The 18,843-nt window shown below is 41.5% G+C and overlaps 1 protein-coding gene across 15 annotated transcripts in view; it reads right to left on the bottom strand.

Annotated features, from left to right (window-relative positions):
• CELF2 (CUGBP Elav-like family member 2) overlaps positions 1–18,843 on the bottom strand; it is a 451,396-nt gene that overhangs the window by 82,954 nt on the left and 349,599 nt on the right. For all 15 annotated transcript variants that reach the window (XM_058420361.1, XM_058420360.1, XM_058420359.1 and 12 more), the window contains one exon: positions 16,124–16,206. In XM_058420361.1, coding sequence (XP_058276344.1) covers positions 16,124–16,206 — 83 coding nt within the window. The remainder of the gene's footprint in view (positions 1–16,123; positions 16,207–18,843) is intronic.

Below are 18,843 nucleotides of genomic sequence, written 5' to 3'. Positions count from 1 at the left end.
CACAGCTAGAAGACTGTTTGCTGTCATCCCTTCATAAATCCCAGTTTAAGAGATTTAAGTTGTGTTAGGCATTCATACAATTTTAGTGGTATAAGAATGTGATCTGTTACTTGGCCTCCTAGATTACTGTCAGACATATATACATGCTTTTTTTAGAGAGAGAGAGAGGGAGAGGAAGAGAGAGAGGGAAGGAGGAAGAGAGTGAGAAGCAAGAGAAAAGGAATATTGCTGGTGGGTGCCAAATATAGTTCATGCGGTAATGCATAACATCATTATTTTCTATTTAGAGCGCAGAAACAAGCATATAGCTTGCTTAAAACAAGTTGCTTTACCGGAGAACTCTAAAACCACAGAAATTCAATGATTTTTGGAAGCTTTCCAACTCAGTCATTTGCAATCCACTACACTCTGTGGTTTAAAATCAAGTTAAATTAAATAGTTAGGGACACTAAAAACAATGCTGTGCTTTAAAATAATAAAAAACCCCAACAACATTATTATTATTAATAATAATAATTCTTCATCTAGTGATCCCTTCCACAGTCATTCTCACATCCTGCTGTTCTTCTCATACATCTACTAATTAGTCTGTAGCCCTCAGTCTCTTTTAAATGTTTTACACTCATATAGAAATTAAAAAGTTGGATATCTTAGAAGTGACCACTTCCTAGTCTACAAATACCTACTGTTGCTCGTTTAGCAGTTCTACTCCATTTATTTAATTCCTTAATTTCTTACCTCCCACACTAATGACAACAACTCCAGGACACAGGCGAGCCAAAAGAAGTGGAGAAAAAGGGGAGGTATGGCCAAAAATGGTCTCTTCAAAATAACATGGAAAGCAAAGTTATTAACTATCTTTTTTTCAAACAAATGAGCCTTCACAGAACCTATTCAATCCTAAAAATAGACATTAAGTGGGATTCTATAACTTGTTGGGAATAATGCCTTGGGGATATTTTGCATCATCCATGCTTAAAAAGCAAACCCATTAGACATCTGAGCAAAACATCAGATATTATTTTAACAGCAAGAGTTATCCATCTCGTCGGCAGCAGCAATAACTTCTGTTGACATTTTGCCAATTGAAGCTTGCATGTCAGTGGGGTGGGGCGGGGAGATAACTGAAGTCTCTCTGTGACATTAATTGACTGGGTTTTAACACCCATTCAAGGTGATTGCAGGGGGCAAAAACTGCTGCCCAGGTTTGTGAGCGGGAAACGGAGCGCAGTGAGGTGGCGGCTTGCCCAGTGCCACGCGGGAAGCGCGGCATGGCCTGGAATCATGATCCAGAGGGAGGGAGCCGAGCTGTCCGCACTGCACCAAGCCTGAGCTCCTCACGCTCTAATTGATTCCTCTCCTAACACCACTGCGAGGTACTCACCGCTGCTATCTCTCTGCAGCAGAAAGAAGGAAGATGGGAAAAAAGGCATAGAGGCTCCGTGTGATGCATCCGGAGTTATTCCACAACTGAAGCCAAGTCTATCAAGCCAAAATCTTGTAATTTTATCATTGGGTGCAGGTAAGACGTTATTTAGCAGGTGTACTCCACAGAAGCAGGGTTACTTTTACAGTATTACTCCCTAGATACACTATTTGAGACATGACATAAGAACCTAAATCAGTGATCCAGGGCTGCTGGAGGAACCAAATGCCAGCCAAGCTGTTGTGGCTTTGGGATGTCAGCTAATAACTAATGCAACCTCATTGTGCATTGGGTGGATTTGCCCAGCATGACCTAAGATGTCAGGACTCAATTCCCAGCATGACACAAGCCTTCCAGTCAGGGTCCCACTGGACATGACTCAAGTGTTCTGAAGATGTACTTTCTTCCATCTCCTCAGTCGGGCATTTTTTTTCCAGAAGTCAACAGGAGATTGAGACTTTAAAGGGAGTACTTTCCCTTCAAATCTAAGAACACACCCTCCTCCTGTATTAATATTTGGAAAACAGCCAAAGCAAAGCCAAAACATGCTACCTATTAAGTCATCTATGTAAAGTCTTCCCATGGGAATGACAGAGACGTCCCTCAACCATCTCAAAAGTGAAAGGCAGCAAAGCAGAGGCTTGCTCTTTCTTGAGTGGTCTGCAAAGGTAGATTTCACATTTCTCCCCAAAAAAGATTTCACATTTCTCCCACATTTCCCACTTAGGGAGCACTGACTCCTGGGGACATATTCAGGGAATTTTGCCCTTCTCAGAATCTGTGAAAGCTTGAGAAGAAGTCTTCATTTTAAAAAAAAAGACCTTTCCTGCTGCCAAATGAAAATATTCAAGTAGCTCAGTCTGTGGTCACCATTTTAGGGTGTTAATGCTCAAGCCTGGTCCACAGGAAACCCCTCCCTTTCTACATAAATACCTCTGATTCCACATTAACTTCTGGGATAATTTTTGGAAATTTGTAAAGAAACAATGGAATCCTCTACCCTGTCCCTCTTCTTCCCCAAAAACTCAGTCTCAACCAAAAATAAAAAACCTTTTCTTTCAGGCTACCAATGACTGTGAAGAAATTTAGTTTTAATCATAGGTTTTTAAAAACATGCAATGGCTTTTGTAATGTAAAACACAAGCTCAGTTCTGGGAGAGGTCAAAGCGACCAGGATATAAAATGCTTGTTTTGCAGGAGTTTCATTTTAAGATCTACAATGTTCTATGCTTGCTTGTTCTCCTCTGTGAACTGTGCTCTGGGAAAACACCATGTGATTATGCTCATCAATATCCTCTACCTTTGCCAAGCTGGAATTCAGGAGATAACCCTTTAAAAGGAATGACTAGTGACAACAACATTTCAGAGAGGAAAGCAAGCGTAGTAAGGGGCTCCTCTGTTTCTTTCACAATGTTATCTCATCTACACTTATCTTCTTAATTTTTTGCTTTCACTCAGTAAGAGAGAAACCAGCTTCAGCCACTCCCCCAGTTTCACATCACAGCTTTTTCTGTTCATTTGCTAAGTGGTTCTTCTGCCTGAATCTTTCTGCTGCATGGAAGGTCACCTTGATTCAAAAATGCTCTTGGGCTCCTCTTCTGACAGAAACTAGAGTCTATTATTTTGTACAAAACTCTAATTCTAGGCTTTTTTTTTTTTTTTTTTTTTTTTTTTTTTTTTTTTTAATGTAAAGCTTTTTTAAAGTTCTGTTGGAAAGCTCTCCTATTTGCATTACAATGTACCAGCAAGAACATCTTATAGCTAAAACGTGTGATTCAGGTAAGTCTAAAATAAGCCCCCAAAGCATCAAAATTATAAAATCTATTGAAATTCTACCTTTTAAATTAGAGGAATGGTGACCAAGATAATATGGGGCTGCTGCCATTTTCACTTTTCACTTAGCAAATGTACAGAGAAATTCTGAGTCCAGAATACATGTCTCTATTCATAATTCCCTCCTCCCCAGAAGGCAGACAGGCAAATTCCTCCCTGTTACCAAACACAGACCAAGCCAGATTTCTTCAAAGGTCAGACACGAGCCCCAAACTACTTGTCAACATGCATGCCTCTAAGTATTGCAGCAAATAGCCAAAGCATTCAGGTAGAAAAGAGGTTTTGAATGAAGATGTCAAAAATCCTACTCTCCTGACTGAGATCAGCTGGGTAAGTAGTACAGTTTTATTGTTTAACCAGCAGAGCCATAATATTTTACGCCAAATGAGGATATGGCTCATAAATTCTATTTAAGCTCTCCATGAGCTGAAGTTACAGGAATTTTCCACGACTATCAAGTATCAGCATCCAAACTCTCAGTGTTATGCCAATAGTCTGCACTGGCGCAAATAATCTGGCTGTGGAGAGAGAATGAAAAAGATCGCTGGATATTCCATCCATCTCTGAAAAGAGAACCCTACTGCCACAAGTCTTCAGCGACAAGCACACACTAACACACACTGCCGACATGAAAATATGAATCTCTAGTTGTGTATACATACAGTTACAAACACCAGTAAGAGTCACATTGAGCAACCATATTAGCTTTAACCACCCTTCGTATGAACTCATTCTCTTTAATCTTTTAGCATCTCTCTGTAGCTAATTACTCTGCCAGTGCTTTCTTTGGGGTAAGGAAAGTGGTTTGTATTCAAACTAAACAAGCACTATACATTTATAATGCTAATCTTCAGGAATTCTACTGCATTTGAATATTCCTGTCAGTAGGTGTTTTGGAAAGTGAAACAAGCAAAATGGACAACATTAGCAGAAACGTATAGTTTTGAAGAATGAGTCAGTTCCAGCTGGCTGTGGTGTTTGGACCAAGATATGATTAAGATTTCATTAGTAAAAGGCTGGGAAGAGTAAAGCCAAAATCAACCTGCCTCCACCCATCTGCAAAGCTCTGAACCAGCATCTGATCCCAAGCATGAACCTTAATGCCTGTGCCCAGAGACTGGGCCCCTGGATTCTCTTGGAAAAAAGCTACAGCACACTTCATTTAGTGACTGTAAGCATCAGTATGTGAAAACTTGTCTTCTTTTACTTATTCTTTACTGCTGCTGTACTCAATTAGAAATTTTCTCTGTCTATGCCCCGTGAGTAACATTTTTATGTGCAACTTGCCTAAAGGTCAAAGAAATCTCTTTGCAGGGATGGCTTCAGGTGGAACAGCTGGAAGCCACAGAGAACTATCAGGAAGGTCCTCTGATAAAACCAACTGAGCTAAAAGCTTAGATCGTTCATCCTACCTGCTCCAAAGGCAGCATTTAGAGCTACTGGGAAGTCTTGAACTCCTGGTTTCTTGGCATATGCTACTTTTTCTGAGGGAGGCTAATGTGGCCTGAGGGCTGTTGCAGTGTTAGTGAAGCTATAGCAGAGGGCAAGAAAAGCACAGGGAAAGAGGAATGGGTGCAGAAAAGAAATTTTCCCCACGTCACACCCTCTATGTTTGGCTCTCATGTCAACCGGGAGGAAGACAAGTAGCAGACAATGAGGGCTGTCAGCTATCAGGCCACTTTTAAACTGGGATAAATCCATGTCATTCTTTGCAAAATGAACAGGGTCACAAGAGGCAAGAGACACGCCCTCCTGAGCAACCCCCAGAGCCCTCCAGACACAAGTGTATAAGCACAGCACTTAGACTAACTGTAGCTCTTAGCAAGATCTTTCTTTTTTGGTTAATCATATATTTTTGTACAAATAGGCGGATTCTATATTTACCCTGCATAGCAATTTCTTTCACTTCTTAGCAATCGGAGAAATGAGAGATGAAAAAATCCAGCAGCTCATCTCAAATGACTTAATGCCAATACAGGATTACTGCCTATCCCGTATTTTCTAATACTTTCCTACCCCAAACGCCCGTAAGGACTAGGATTTACCTCTGTATCCTTCAGAAGATTATTCCAAATGAACAGATACTGGGTGTTTTTTCATGATACTTGATCTAAGCTTTATTTCACCTCTTATGATGGGAAATCCTTGGTTCTGTGTGCAACCAAAAATAATTCCCATTTGTCACTGGCATTTGGGCAGTACTTGGCCCTGGAGGGAGGAAATAAATGCACCGTCTTCGTGGATGCTGCTGTGGATGCTGGGTGAGGTGCTCCCACAACAGCACTTATCCTCCTCTATATTCTCTGCAATATTTGAAATGAATATACTGTATAATAACACAGCACATTTTCCTCTAAGGTATTGTCAGGAATTTGCCACAAAATAGTATTAGTTGCTGTCTGGTGGATACTTGCTCAAATGATGGTCTAGAAAACAAACTCCTTTCAATCATCTGAGCCATTCACAGCTGAATGGAAATATAAAGGTGTCACATCCCTCACATCACTGCATGAGGCTGCAATCCCTCTGAGTGATCCTGGCAGCAGTAAGGAACAGAGTGTTGTTTTCATGGTGGAATTAGGAGCTTCACTCACAGAGGTACCAGATTTTCAGTTCATAGGATCACAGAATGGTTTGGGTTGGAAGGGACCTTAAGGCTCATCTCGTTCCAACCCCCCTGCCATGGGCAGGGGCACCTTCCACTACACCAGGCTGCTCAAAGTTCTTAGTTTAAAACTAATCTTATCCTTTGATTAGTGTCTTATTTTCCACAATCTAACTTTCTTCAACCCACAATCCTATGTTCTCTATCTTGAAATCAGTGATAAGCCTCTATTCATACTTTCTTAGAGATCGTTACAAACTTCTAATTATTCCTTTCAGACACGAGTTTCTCTTTTAGTTTCTTTCTCTGCTTTTTTTCCCCTGTGTTTCTCCTTCAGAAGAGAAAATTTCCGCTCACTGCAACTTGTAGTGGTTGCAAGTGGGAATGGGTGACCATTCCTAGGATGAACGATTGAGGTAGTGTATTAATTTGATTCCCTGATACACTGTAAATTCCATCTGCAAAGAAGCCAAGTTCCTTATTTGAAGCCCTGCTTGCACATCTCCCCCCACTCCCCCGCCACGATGGCAGATAGACCATCTCTGAGTTACAATGGGGCGAGAGCTGGGACTGACTGCAGACTGCTTTAATGCCACTCTTAATGACAACTTGTGAAGATTAGGAAGTTGTCAGAATCAGATATCAGCAAAAGCTCCAGCTTGCTTTGTGAAGTCAGTCTGAATTAATTAATGGGTAGCTTTCCTTTGATATCGCTTTGATATTTGGCTGCAGCTGGATAAAAATCAACCACAAAGGAAGCTACATTTTGTTTACCACTGCTTAAGACTCTGTTTAGCTCAATGTGATTTTTTTTTTTCTTTTGCAGTTTTTGCTTTTTTAACTTCCCTGGCACAAGGCAATAGATACAGGCTTTTGTTAATAAATGGAGTTATGGTGGCATCTTTTTCAATAACTGTTTTTCTCTGCTCCTGCAGATAGTCAGGCTACTGTCTGGTAGCAAAGCCATTACTGATTTCAGCTAAGCTGAAGGAGAAAAGATGGACTGTTCCAAAAGTGAGACAAATATTAACTTTCCCCCTCCACTAGTGCTTTTCCTGTTAAAAGGTATTTGATACTTTAATTTAGAATCATAAAATCATAGAATAATTGAATCATAAAAAGCTTTGGATTGGAGGACACCTTAAGGACAACTTAGTTTCAATCTCCTGCCATGGGAAGGGACACCTTCCACTAGATCAGGTCTGTCCAAGCCTTGCTCAGCCTGGCCTTGAACACTTCCAGGGATGGGGCATCTGCAACTTCCTTGGGCAACCTGTGCCAGGGCCTCCCCACCCTCACAGTAAAGAATTCACACTTCTTCCTGATGTCTAATCTAAAACTACTCTCTTTCAGTTTAAACCCATTTCCCTGTGTCTTGTCAAAAATATTTGCTCTCTGCTTTAGAGGGTGCTGACCACTTGCTTCACACACTGACAGACTAAAATGTAAGCTCTGCAACTACATGTCCTCCGTGCTTTTCCAGGGTGTGAATTCACATCCCATTCGAGCACCTCTAAAGGTTGTGGATTTCTACCAAGACAATCAGATGAACATGCCTGTACCCTAGAATGGTGCTTGCACCCAAATGAATCCTCATGTACTTCTGGCAGCTCTAGTGGCTCTGCTGGCCAGAGGAAGAAGGGTTTCTCTGCACAGCACAGGGGAAGAGCAGACAAAAATGTGGCTCTTCCAAACAAGCTGATGAAGATGATAATTTCTTCCAGAGAATGAGCAAACAATAAATTATCTCTCTGGATCTGCAAAGAGTGTTTTTAATTAGGCAGAGTGATTGTCCAAAGTGTGTTATTAGAGCAGGAAACTCAATTAGGCCACCCAGTTTTGCCTGGTTTTTGTATTATTATGGGGCTTTTGAGCACCACAGTGAAGACAGAACTTCTGCTTTCTCTTATCATGTACAGTGATCCCATCCAGCAGCACAGTGCACCTGCCCAGTGTGATTCATTACCTGATTGAGATGGGGGAAATCTGGCTGGGGCTACCTCAGCTTCCTGCACCACCACAGGAGAGCAGACACACAATGAGCCAGCGCCCCTTCAACAGCAATGGGCCACAGAGCAGAGGTGTTTGAAGGAAGCAGCACAGCTCACAGGGCTGGACACAATAGCAGGAGGATGCTGAACAGACATTCTCTCTGATATAAACATGCCATGAGGTCCGGGCTCCTTGGTCATAACATAACTCAGATCCAAGGGTGCCAAACATTGCTATCAAGGCAGGCAAATGGCATCCAAGGGCACCTCTAATGATGTTGCTTCCTGATGCCTGCAACTCTGTTTATGATTTGCCTTTCTAATTTCACTATTGTAGGAGTAGTCAGACAGCTAGGAAGGCTCCCTGAACTAGTTTTTCATTACGAAGACAATTTTAATAGCTCATGTCGTGGTGCTAATGAGGCTGACTGAAGCACCTGTACTTTCTGTTCCAGGTAACAGAAAACAGCTAACACCAGCAGGAGGATAAATAGTTGTTTAAGAGAGTTCCTGGGCTATTATCCTTAGCTAAGCACCCCACCTAAATCTTGGTGAGCTTTGCAATACCCTGGAGTACTCCAGTGATGGCTTCTCGATTTTCTTCAGAGATTTCTGTTCTGAAGTGCACAGCAGAAGTTTCTCCAAGTCAGTGATTTTTGTGTACCCAGCTTAAAAGTGATATCCTGTGAACTGATCCTCCACCCTCACAGAGTAAGATGTTCTAAGTTGGACAGAAGGGTCTGGAGGGATTTTGCAAAGTGATGACCTCAACTGGTCAGTTATGGAAACCAGAGGTAAATCCCAGTGACACACCCCAGAATGGTTTGGCCTTTAGGGGATGAGCTGCACATTAGTGAATTTTTCGGAGGTCAAGCCATTATTATGTATTACTTACTTTCCATCCCAATACTGCAAAGCTGTGCAAAAAAACCAACCAAACAAAAAAAACCCCAATCCAAAAAACCCAAAAATACCAAAACCAAAACACCCCCCTGCCCGAACTATTCCAAGACTTCTCTAAAAAGATAGTGTACACCTAACTGCTTTTGCAGCTGGGCCAATGTGTTCTTGCTTCCCAGCAGGAAAAGCAACAACCTAATATGGATATTCAGGATCCAAACCAGCTCACTGATGCCCATGCCCTGTGCAGCTCTGCACCCTCCTGGCACACGACAGGTCATCGCCCTTCCCAAATAAGGCAGGTCAAGATTTAGCCACCTTCTCTCAGTGCCTCAGCATTGCACTTCCCTGCTCTTGGAGAGCCTCTTCCAAAGGTTTGAAGCTTTTCCAAAGAACAAAACATTCACTAGAGCATGATATCACAGTACTTGAGTCACTGCCTTCAGTACCAGGCAACCAAGTGTTGTTCCTTGCTTTCTTTCACTCCCACCAGAATTTGATACTTCAATCCAGCTGGAGCAGCTTCAAGAGGAGAAATGGTGACCCTAATCTTCCCTAAGTCCAGTAGTGAAGGCTCTGTTAGGTCAATCCAAGCTAAATCCTTTCAGTAAACAAGGCAGAGAAGATATGAACTGCATTCTCCATGCAGGTCAGAAAGTTATCCTAATGATGAGGCTGAGAATTTGGTGAAGGCAAATTTGACCCTCCATCCCTCAGTGAGAAAAAGGGACAATATAATTATGAACAAAATGTTTTGCTCAATTTAGAGGTGTTATTTTCACTTGGTCAATATTCCCCTCTCTCTACGCCTGCATGACACTCACCATTCTCTCTTGTATTAGCAAGTTCAGTTGCTTACAGAGATTTCACTGGGTTCCTAAGTCACTTTTTTCCATTCTATAAATCTGGGGCTGGTACTCCATTCTGTGTTTCACAGCAAGGTAGGTGCAAACCCAACTTTTCTACTAAGGTATGTGAATTTAGTGCAAACATTTATTTTCAATGAAGTGGCAGAGTCAGTGCAACAATTTTTTTTTTTTTTTTTTTTTTGAGGGGCAGGGGTAGAAGTGTTTTTGAAAAAAAAAAAAAAAAAGAAAAATCCCCACATGTCTTCTGAGCTGGGCAAAGTGTATCATTAAGTGGGTTTCTTTGCATTCTAAAGGGAAGGAAGGGGCCAGATTCACTCTCTCAACATCATTCAATGTCTTATAGCTCACTTCCTTGGAACAGATGCTTCCTGGGAATTCTCCTCTTTCCCATCTGGTTATTTTTATCATTTAAGCAGTTCTATACTCTTTGGATCCTTCATTAAACATCATTTGGCCATAGTATATGGGTACTGAATTAGTTTAATTTGTCATCATAAATCAATCACTGCAAAGCCTTAACTAAGTTAATTGCTCTTTGAATTCCCCTTCTGTTTGTCAAAATCTCTCAGAGTCACTGATACATCATATTCAGGCTATTATTCAAATCATATTGGATGATTACCTTTTTATTACAGGTAATTTTTACATAATGTTCATATAGTACTGACAAACCGAAAGGCTTAAAACAGAGAAGGGAACTGGATATTAAAACACTACTCCAGAAAGGAGAGTGTCAGGACAGTCATTAGAAAGGAGTTCATGATGTAAAGCAAGAACCAGAAATATGTAAGGTTGTTTTGTTTTTTTTTCCTTCTTGTTGGACAAATGCTATTTTATCAGAAAATGAATGAGGTTTCATAGTAATTTGTCATGGGTGCCTGCATTTTGGACCAGATTGTTCTGATTATTATTTTTCATATTCTACCCCCTAAATGGACTTTGAGGTTTCCTTGCAGCCAGTTCACAACCTGTGGGCAAACCTGTGGGCAAATTACACTACCTGTGGGCAAAGTTCTCTAAGCAAGTCCTGCTTCCCTATGATGTAAAAATAATTTAATAAAACCAGTAGTGATTCCTACAATGTAAAAATTAAAAACTGACAACATCTGGCAAAAAAGGAAGCCATGAATGTTTCACAAAAAACAGTTCCTGCAAACTCCACCTTGTTGTTAAAATATTAAGAGCTTTCTCAAAATGGTATTTCTTCCTTGTTAAACCCTTAATCAAATCAATTCATACAGCCAATGTCCTAATTTCATGCCAGAACTCCAATACAAAAGGTTTGCTGCTACTTGGAATATGTAGATCCCACTTGAAATAAGAACCACGTAAACCATGATTCTGCTAAGAACATGGGAGTGCAGAGTGTGGGCTGTTAATTATTTCTGTGATAACCTTAGGTAGGAGGATATATATATAAATGTACATAAAGACAACAAATAACCCTTACCATGTCCAATAAACCTAACTTCAAACACAGAACAAAGACTCCAAAGAGTTTTAGGCGTTGATTTTACAAATGGATGCCCATTGATTTCTGACTTCAAATAGCTTCTGCATGACATTAAAGGTGCATTTATTCAGCTATTTGGCTCCAAGAATCCAACCAACATATAGTGCTCTTGTGTTACCTATCTGCACTTAACCCTTGCCAGGAAATCCTGCCAGGTTCACTTGTCAGCAAAACAGAGCACATCCTGTTTTTAAAATAAAGCATGTTACAACTAAAACAAAGAACAAATGTCAGTGCCATGAAGGCAGTTAAAGCAGTCCCTGAATACAGCTCTTTGAGGTTTGCCCTCTATACAGAAGGCAATTTTCACTAAGCAGCAAATTAGAGCATGGGGGAACCAAGATTATTACATCTAAATGAAGGTACAGAATAAATTTAGATGGGTGGAATTTATTGGATTACTCTGTTTAGGGAATAGAAGTTAAACACCTCTAACAAAGCCATGAGATTCTTAATGAAGATGAGACTAGTTAAGGCCTCAGTTCTACATCTCATCCCAAAGAAGCCCATTTCTAAGATCATTATTACATTCAAATTGAGGTTTTCCCTTTTCTCCCTTCTGCCTCTTAAAACAAAATCCAAATGAACACTCCAAGAAAACCTGACTCTAAGCTGAATAATATAAACCACGTCCCTATGAGTATGAGGGTATCAGCAACCTGCTCTCATTCTATGTTTGAAAAGACACATCTGAAAATTCACGTTGTTCATTTGCAAGACATAAAAACTACTCGTGGTGCCGGCACCAAGCAAACAGAAGAGAACTGTCCCTGTTCTGTTGATCTGTATCATATATCATAACAATATGCCTGTATTTCTCAAACACTGTATATCTGCTTCTCTGCCTAGTAGCAATCATACATAACAAGTGATATCTAAATACATATTTTGGGAAAGATAAAAGCTCCGATATATGACAAGGAATATGATGAGTATCAGAGAGATTATATTAATCATGAATAAAAAGATGATGTTTGATCCTCCTTGTGCAGGAAGTTTTTAAAATTTATTTTAAAACATCTTTTAAATGAATTTCTATCCTCAGGAAAATGATTAAAACCAGAAAAGCCTTGAGATGTCAGCTGGTGACATGTTTTTCTTCTTTATCTTTCTTTTTTGTTGTTGTTGCTGTGAAAAAAAAATCTGAGAGAATACAGCAAAGTGCATCATTAACTTCTTATTAATTTTATAATACAAAGGCAATTCAGTTAAAATAGTAGTGCTGCAACTTTAAATTACAGAACTAGCTTGGTATTTAATGAGAGATTTAGCACAGCGGGGTTTCTGTTAAATTAAGTTGTGCCTTCACATCACAGTGGGAAAACAGGTGTATATTGGTTTAGAATTATGGAAATGTTGACTAATTCCAAGGCTTGTAATCAAACAGCAAGGCACCCTGCAATATTTTCTTCCAAGATTCTGCATTAATCATTTACGTCTAGTCTTATTTTCTTCATGTCCACTAAAAGGGTGCAGCTCAAAGGAGCAGATCAAGCGCTGGTGTTTTCATGTCTCTGTTAAGGATGAGGTCCAGGCAAAAATGCAGAGATAGAGACATAGCACTGCAGGCTTTGCTCAAAAACCTACTTAAATTAAACTCAACGTGCAGCCTTGGAAGGGGGATACATTTCTCACAAACCCCCCCACTTTTCTGGCTTCACTGGTGCTGATCGAAAACCTGCTTACTGAGCTACATGGAGCAAGTCTGCATTTAAGAAATGGAGAGACTATACCCAGAAATAATCTAGGCTCTATCAATAATGAGCACAGAGCTATTCTCCTCCACACCTCTGCAGCAGTACAGGTTACACCTGAGTGCAGGTAAAACACAGATGAGTTCCAACAGCCACAGCATCCCTGCAGCCCCCTGCTCCTGCCTCTGCCCGTTTTCCTTTCCTTACACTAATAAATCACCTGCCTTTGCCTCAGATTTTCTTCCTGGGCTATTTAAGGATGCCTTATCTGCTGCACGGTGGTATTACAGCAAAAGGGGAAGGCACAGATTCTTGTGTTTCCAGGGGACACCTTATTACTGAACCTCCTACTGACCATACCTCGCTTACTGGAAGCAAGCTGATACTTGATGCCCAGATGAACCTGATCCAAATTCATCCCTTGTTGTAGCTCTGACAGAAGATTGCCTCCATTTGCTCTGAGACTATTTCACACATGGAACTACCCACTACTGATTCCTGCTTGTTTGGGAAAAGCTGCTTAGCAGGCAAGAGGAACAATAAAGAAATTGTTAAATTCATGTAAGGAGAGCCCTGCTAACGTGAGACGTTTCCAGCACGTGTGCCACAACTTTAAAGTGTGCTTAAATGAAGTTATTTTGGGAATACACAGATGCAGCATTAACAGTATCCCCATATATGCTGAATGTCAGCATACTGCACGTGCAAAATATAGAATCTGTTATATAATATAAGCTCAATCATTCTGAAAGACAAGTAGTAGAAATGTATTCAAGTTGCTTCTCTTTTTTAGAGGCTTCCCTTTAAAAAAGCAGGTACATTTTATAGTAAAATCTAAACATCTCTGGCCGTATCAGGAGTATTTTTAAAGTCAAGGCCCCAGAATCATGGGAATGCAATTTCCACATTTCCTTAAAAGAAAACTTCGTAACCTCACAGTCAGGACAGGAAAAAAACTGTTTGGAAAGATAAATTTTAAATTACAAAGAGCTAGAGAGGGCTTTAGAAAAATAAAAAAGAATTGGAACCTTATTTTAAAACCATCAAAAGGTACACTAGAGTCTTTAACTGCTGCCTGCTCATTAGCTGTGCAGAAGTCGGGGAGAAAATGATGTCCTGCTCAAGTGAGTTGCAATGCAGAGCTGAGCCAGCTTTGCCACAGTATGTGGGGAAGTCAGAGAGGGAATCTGCCCCACCGAGTCACCCACTGGGATAAATAAGATCTCTCAAAACACAGCAAGCAGCTTGAGGGACTCAGGGAAGAATAGAAAAAACCAAAAGCAGCTGAAGGAGCTGGGTTTGTTTAGCCTGGAGAAAAGGAGGCTTGGGGTGACCTTATCACTCTCTTCAGCTCCCTGACAGGAGGGTGTAGCCAGGTGGGGGTCAGGCTCTGCCTCCAGGCAATCACTGACAGGATGAGAAGATATGTGACATGTCCTCAAGCTGTACCAGGGGAGATTCAGGTTGGACATCAGAATGAACTTCTTCACTGAAGGGGTGGTCAAACATTGGAACAGGCTGCCCAGGGAGTGGTGGAGCCATCATCCCTAGAAGTGTTCAAAAAAAACAACTGGATGTGGCACTTTGTGCTGTGGTTTAATTGACATTGTGGTTTTTGGTCAAAGGTTGTACTTGATGATCTTGGAGGTCTTCCAGCCCTTACGAGTGCGACTGTATGATTCTAAACAGAACCTGTCTGCCTCTAAGGGGGGTAAGGAGTAGATCTTGTGGTAGAGCCTGAGGGATACTATTTGGGCAGGGCGCTGCTCCAGCAGCTTGGGATCACCTCCATCCTACCCAGCCAGTCCACACAGACTCAAAACATGACGGAGAGCAATTACTCAGGGAGCTGGTTTAGGCGCAACATTGAATTAGAGAGGGGTTAGAGAGCTCTCATCCAAGTGCTCAGCATTTTCTGGCAGTGGGAATGGGAACCAACAACTGGGGTTGCAGAGCCAGAGGGTGCTGAGATTCAGCCTGAGCTCCAAAGGGGTCTCAAAGGAAATTGCTCCTCAGACCCCTCCGTTCTCTCTTGAGGATGGCACATTTATCCTCTACACCCTAAAGTGCTGAGACTCCCACTGGGAGGCTTGTAAGGTCTTGATACTGTCCCTTCCAAGGGCCAGTTACTGGAAAGCATCACTTTAAGTGTCACAATTTTCTTCTGTTTTCCTGTGGCTGGCCTACCTTTGCAGGTTTCCCACCACCATTCCCAGCATTTTCATTGCAAATGACAGAGGACTCCCATTTTACCATTAGCAGGGCTCACGGGTAACTGTCCCATGACAGCACCCCTCTACACTTCTCATTTCCATGACACATGAGGTGGCTTTCCTAACAGGAAATCACTTGCATAAAGTGAACAGGACAGACATAATTTTTTGAACACAGCATGTCCAATTTCACACACAGCACATAGAACTAATAGAACTAAAGGAGATATTGGCCATATAACTGTCAGTCCAGGCAATGCTCTATTTATTTACACAGTGCATTTATTTATTTTCACATCTGTAACCAGACACTACAAACATATACTTGAACACTTCTCCTACATCAAGAGGGAATATACCTCCATCCTTTGTATTTTTTCTCTTCCATTCTCAAAGTATTCGGCAGAAAAAATGAAAATGGTGATACAAGAAGATTTCAGAGTTAAGACATGCAATTACCAGCGATATACCCTCTAGCCCTGTAATTTAAGTATAAAATACTGTAGGAAAACACAAGATACAGTTTGTACAACACAACCACAACTGTTCTGAATGCTGGTGCCAGTGGGAGCAGGTGATGACAGGAGACAGGATGACTCTGTGCAACCTGCTACGTGGTACCACACTCCACAACACCCTGAGATGTGCATTCAGGTTGTTTAGAAACCATGTGGATCAAGGCTGCATTTAACAAAGTTTGGCTGTGTTTTGTCTTTTCCTCTTCTCTCCATTTTCAAACATGAAGCCCCAGTGGTGCAGTGTTTGTCTGCCATATGTTTTCTCTCCTCCTTCCCTCCCTCTTAAATAAATTTATAAGAAGGCCCACATTACACTTTGGCCACTGTCTCTAGTCAGCAAGAATCAGTACACTTTCCAGCCAAGGGACTTTCTGGAGAACAGCAACTGCCTTTGGACATGATGCCATTGCTACAGGACTGGAACCAATACAGGACAGACCATCAGCTTAGCCACCCTCCTTGCAGAGATCAAGGTCATTTGAGGCACCAAGCAGCATCGAGAACAAAAGGGCTATTTTTCTGGCAATAAAATAATTAGGATGAAAAAGTAAATATACTCACCCCAGGTAAAGTTTTAATATTGTGCAGTGCATTCTGTGCCTCAAGAGCAGCTTTTCTTGTATAAAATGTTACGAAACAACAACCTATAGAGAGAAATGAAAAGCTTTCAGAAATTAGTGAGTATGATTTGTGAGAGTACAATAGGGAAGGAGAAAAAACAGTGGTTGAACAACACATTATGAAAGCTGGAAATGTGAATTATCCTGAGGCGCCTGAATGACATGAATAAAAGAAAACTTGTATGGTTTAAAATAAAAAGTCCCCCCTGTGCATGGCATCTATAGCACACCTGCATTGTTAGGGAACTGTAATCACTTAGAAATTGTTAACCAAAATCCAACTGACTTTGTACATTGTAAATAAGGTTATATTTTTCTGAAGGCTCCCCATTATACTTTGAATACAAGCAACATGGCAGGCCCAAGCAGCAGGAATCCATTGTTATATCCCAAGCAGAAAATCAGGCTAAAACAGGACCTTATTTAAAGGGCCTTATACAAAAGAGCTACGGTTAGTTCTCCCTTTTCTTTGAAACCAGGCAGGACTGTAGGTGGAACACTCATCTCAGTTTCAAGAATGAAAAATAGGCTTCAGGTGAATTTGCCACTGCTGGGATAGTGGAGGCTGCTGATGGTTGACAGCATTAAGGGAGGCCCTGCTCCCCCTACATCTGCTGAATTTTCAGTAAAGCAGGTGGTTTTAGTTGCCTTAATCCAGTGGTTTCCCTTTTGACAGCATGGTCCAGCCAGGTGGTGTGTGGGACCAAACATGGGTTGCTGTCACCTTGTCCACTGCAAACATGTAAAGCAGCTTTTGCTGCAGCACACAACCCAGGCTGCTCAACACCAGCCCCAGGGTGAGGTCAGGACTCACAGGCAGATCCTCAGGGAAGAGCTGTAATGTCACAGGCAGGGGACAAAAAGCCAAGGATCAGGGTTTGCCTGTAATGCCCCACAGCAATGAAGTCTGTTTCTTGAAAGATGAGATGTTTGCTGCAGATGGGGTGTTTGGTGACCCAGCTGCTATGGGGAGAGGGAAAACATTCTGGGCAAGGCTGGTTGGGGGGCAGAGGTAGCTCCTGAAGTAAAAACCTACTTCATGTGAAACAGGATGATGCAGGTTTTACAGATGAACCAGAAAACAATCCTGTTCTCTTAATCACAGTCAGAGATTTGCTCCAACTCCAGAGAAATGTCAAAACCAATCAGTAAATAAAAGAAACCCTGGCTCATGAGCCTTGGTGCTCCTTTGGAGCGTGACACAGATAAAATAATCTGTGCTTCAGGCAGTGAGCAAAGATGATGCTTGTATCAGCTCCCTAATGTTGGCCAAGGTGAAACATCCCAGCCCACCTGACATGCCTGCTTGTGTTCAACCCTGCAGCACCTCCATAATGGCAAAGGACACGAGGAGAAGGTGTGCACAGCAGCACACAGCAAACATTGCAGTAACCATGAGGATGTGGCCCACTTTGGAAGGAAGGACTGAATCCAGAACAGCCTCTCCACTGCCCCTTGCTTGGCTCAAGCTGTGCATGGCACTGGGAATGCTCCCTCTGGCTCTGCAGCCAGGACAGTGACAACCATTTCCTTGGTAACAAGCAAAGGTGACCATGTATTCCCAGCTGGAACACAGCAAGTTTATCCCTAATACACAGAATCACTTGCAGGCAGAGCAAAACAGGGGAAGGCAGGTAACGCAGACTTAACACAGCTGAGAGGAACATTTTTCATACTGCCAACAGGTTCTTTAAAATTTCACACTTTATGATGGAGCTGGTTTAGTAATTATTTCAGTAAGCAGAACATTGTTCGCAGGGACGTGTGCTAGAGACAGGCACAGCCTGTTAAGGTTTATGTTTCCTGAAAGTGTTTCTAAGCCTTCTGTTTCACTGGAAAATTCTGAAAATCTGAATTCTTCTACCCCAGATGAAAATTAGAAAAAAATTCCAAATTTGTGACATTTAATAGTGTGATTTTCATACAATATGACAATATTTATCTATCCTGTCAGCCAGCTCCAAGTCTGTCTTCTACTGTTTCTTCTTTTGGTTTATAAGTTTTTAATATAAGACTTTTTAACCAGGGGAGAGGATTCAGAGGGGAAGATACCAATACAGCTTTGCAATTGCCGTGTCCTTTTCCATGGTCCTGAAGAGTTTCATTTTAGATTTCAGCTCTGTGGGTTCATTCTGATAAGGAGAAATTTGAAATCTATTGGTTTATCATTCTTGGCACCACTTGAAAGAACTGCAGTTGAAAGATGAATATGCTGTGAAATACCCTTTAACTGGTCGTTTTTGGGAAGTAATAGCTCAGGAGAGAAAAATGTTTCTGTGAACTAGGGCCGGAAGAAACAGTAGCTTAATGGGAAACGTGCAGATGTTTCAGGCAGGTCATAAGACCTTGACAAAAATAGAGACTTCTAAGCTCACAGACTGACAAATCTGAAAATGCATATGGATAAAATTGTTCTCAGCATGCATTTGGCTCATATCTTCTCAAATAAAACAAACCCCACAACAAGAGCCGGTTTGCTGCAGTTTGAGGGGGTATGGACACTCACTCATGGACACCTGAATTTAAAGGTATCTGCTACCAAGGTGAGGACTGGACTCAAAAAAGAAAATAAGACAACAGAGAGGAACAGAAAAGGTAATAGTCCATGCTTCCCCAAGGAAATGCTGTAGCTCAGCATTTGGATTTTCCAGAGGTGCTGCA

This window comes from Hirundo rustica, chromosome 4 (assembly GCF_015227805.2).
Source record: "Hirundo rustica isolate bHirRus1 chromosome 4, bHirRus1.pri.v3, whole genome shotgun sequence".
NCBI classification, from domain to species: domain Eukaryota; kingdom Metazoa; phylum Chordata; class Aves; order Passeriformes; family Hirundinidae; genus Hirundo; species Hirundo rustica.
This window is presented reverse-complemented; position numbering and strand designations above follow the sequence as displayed.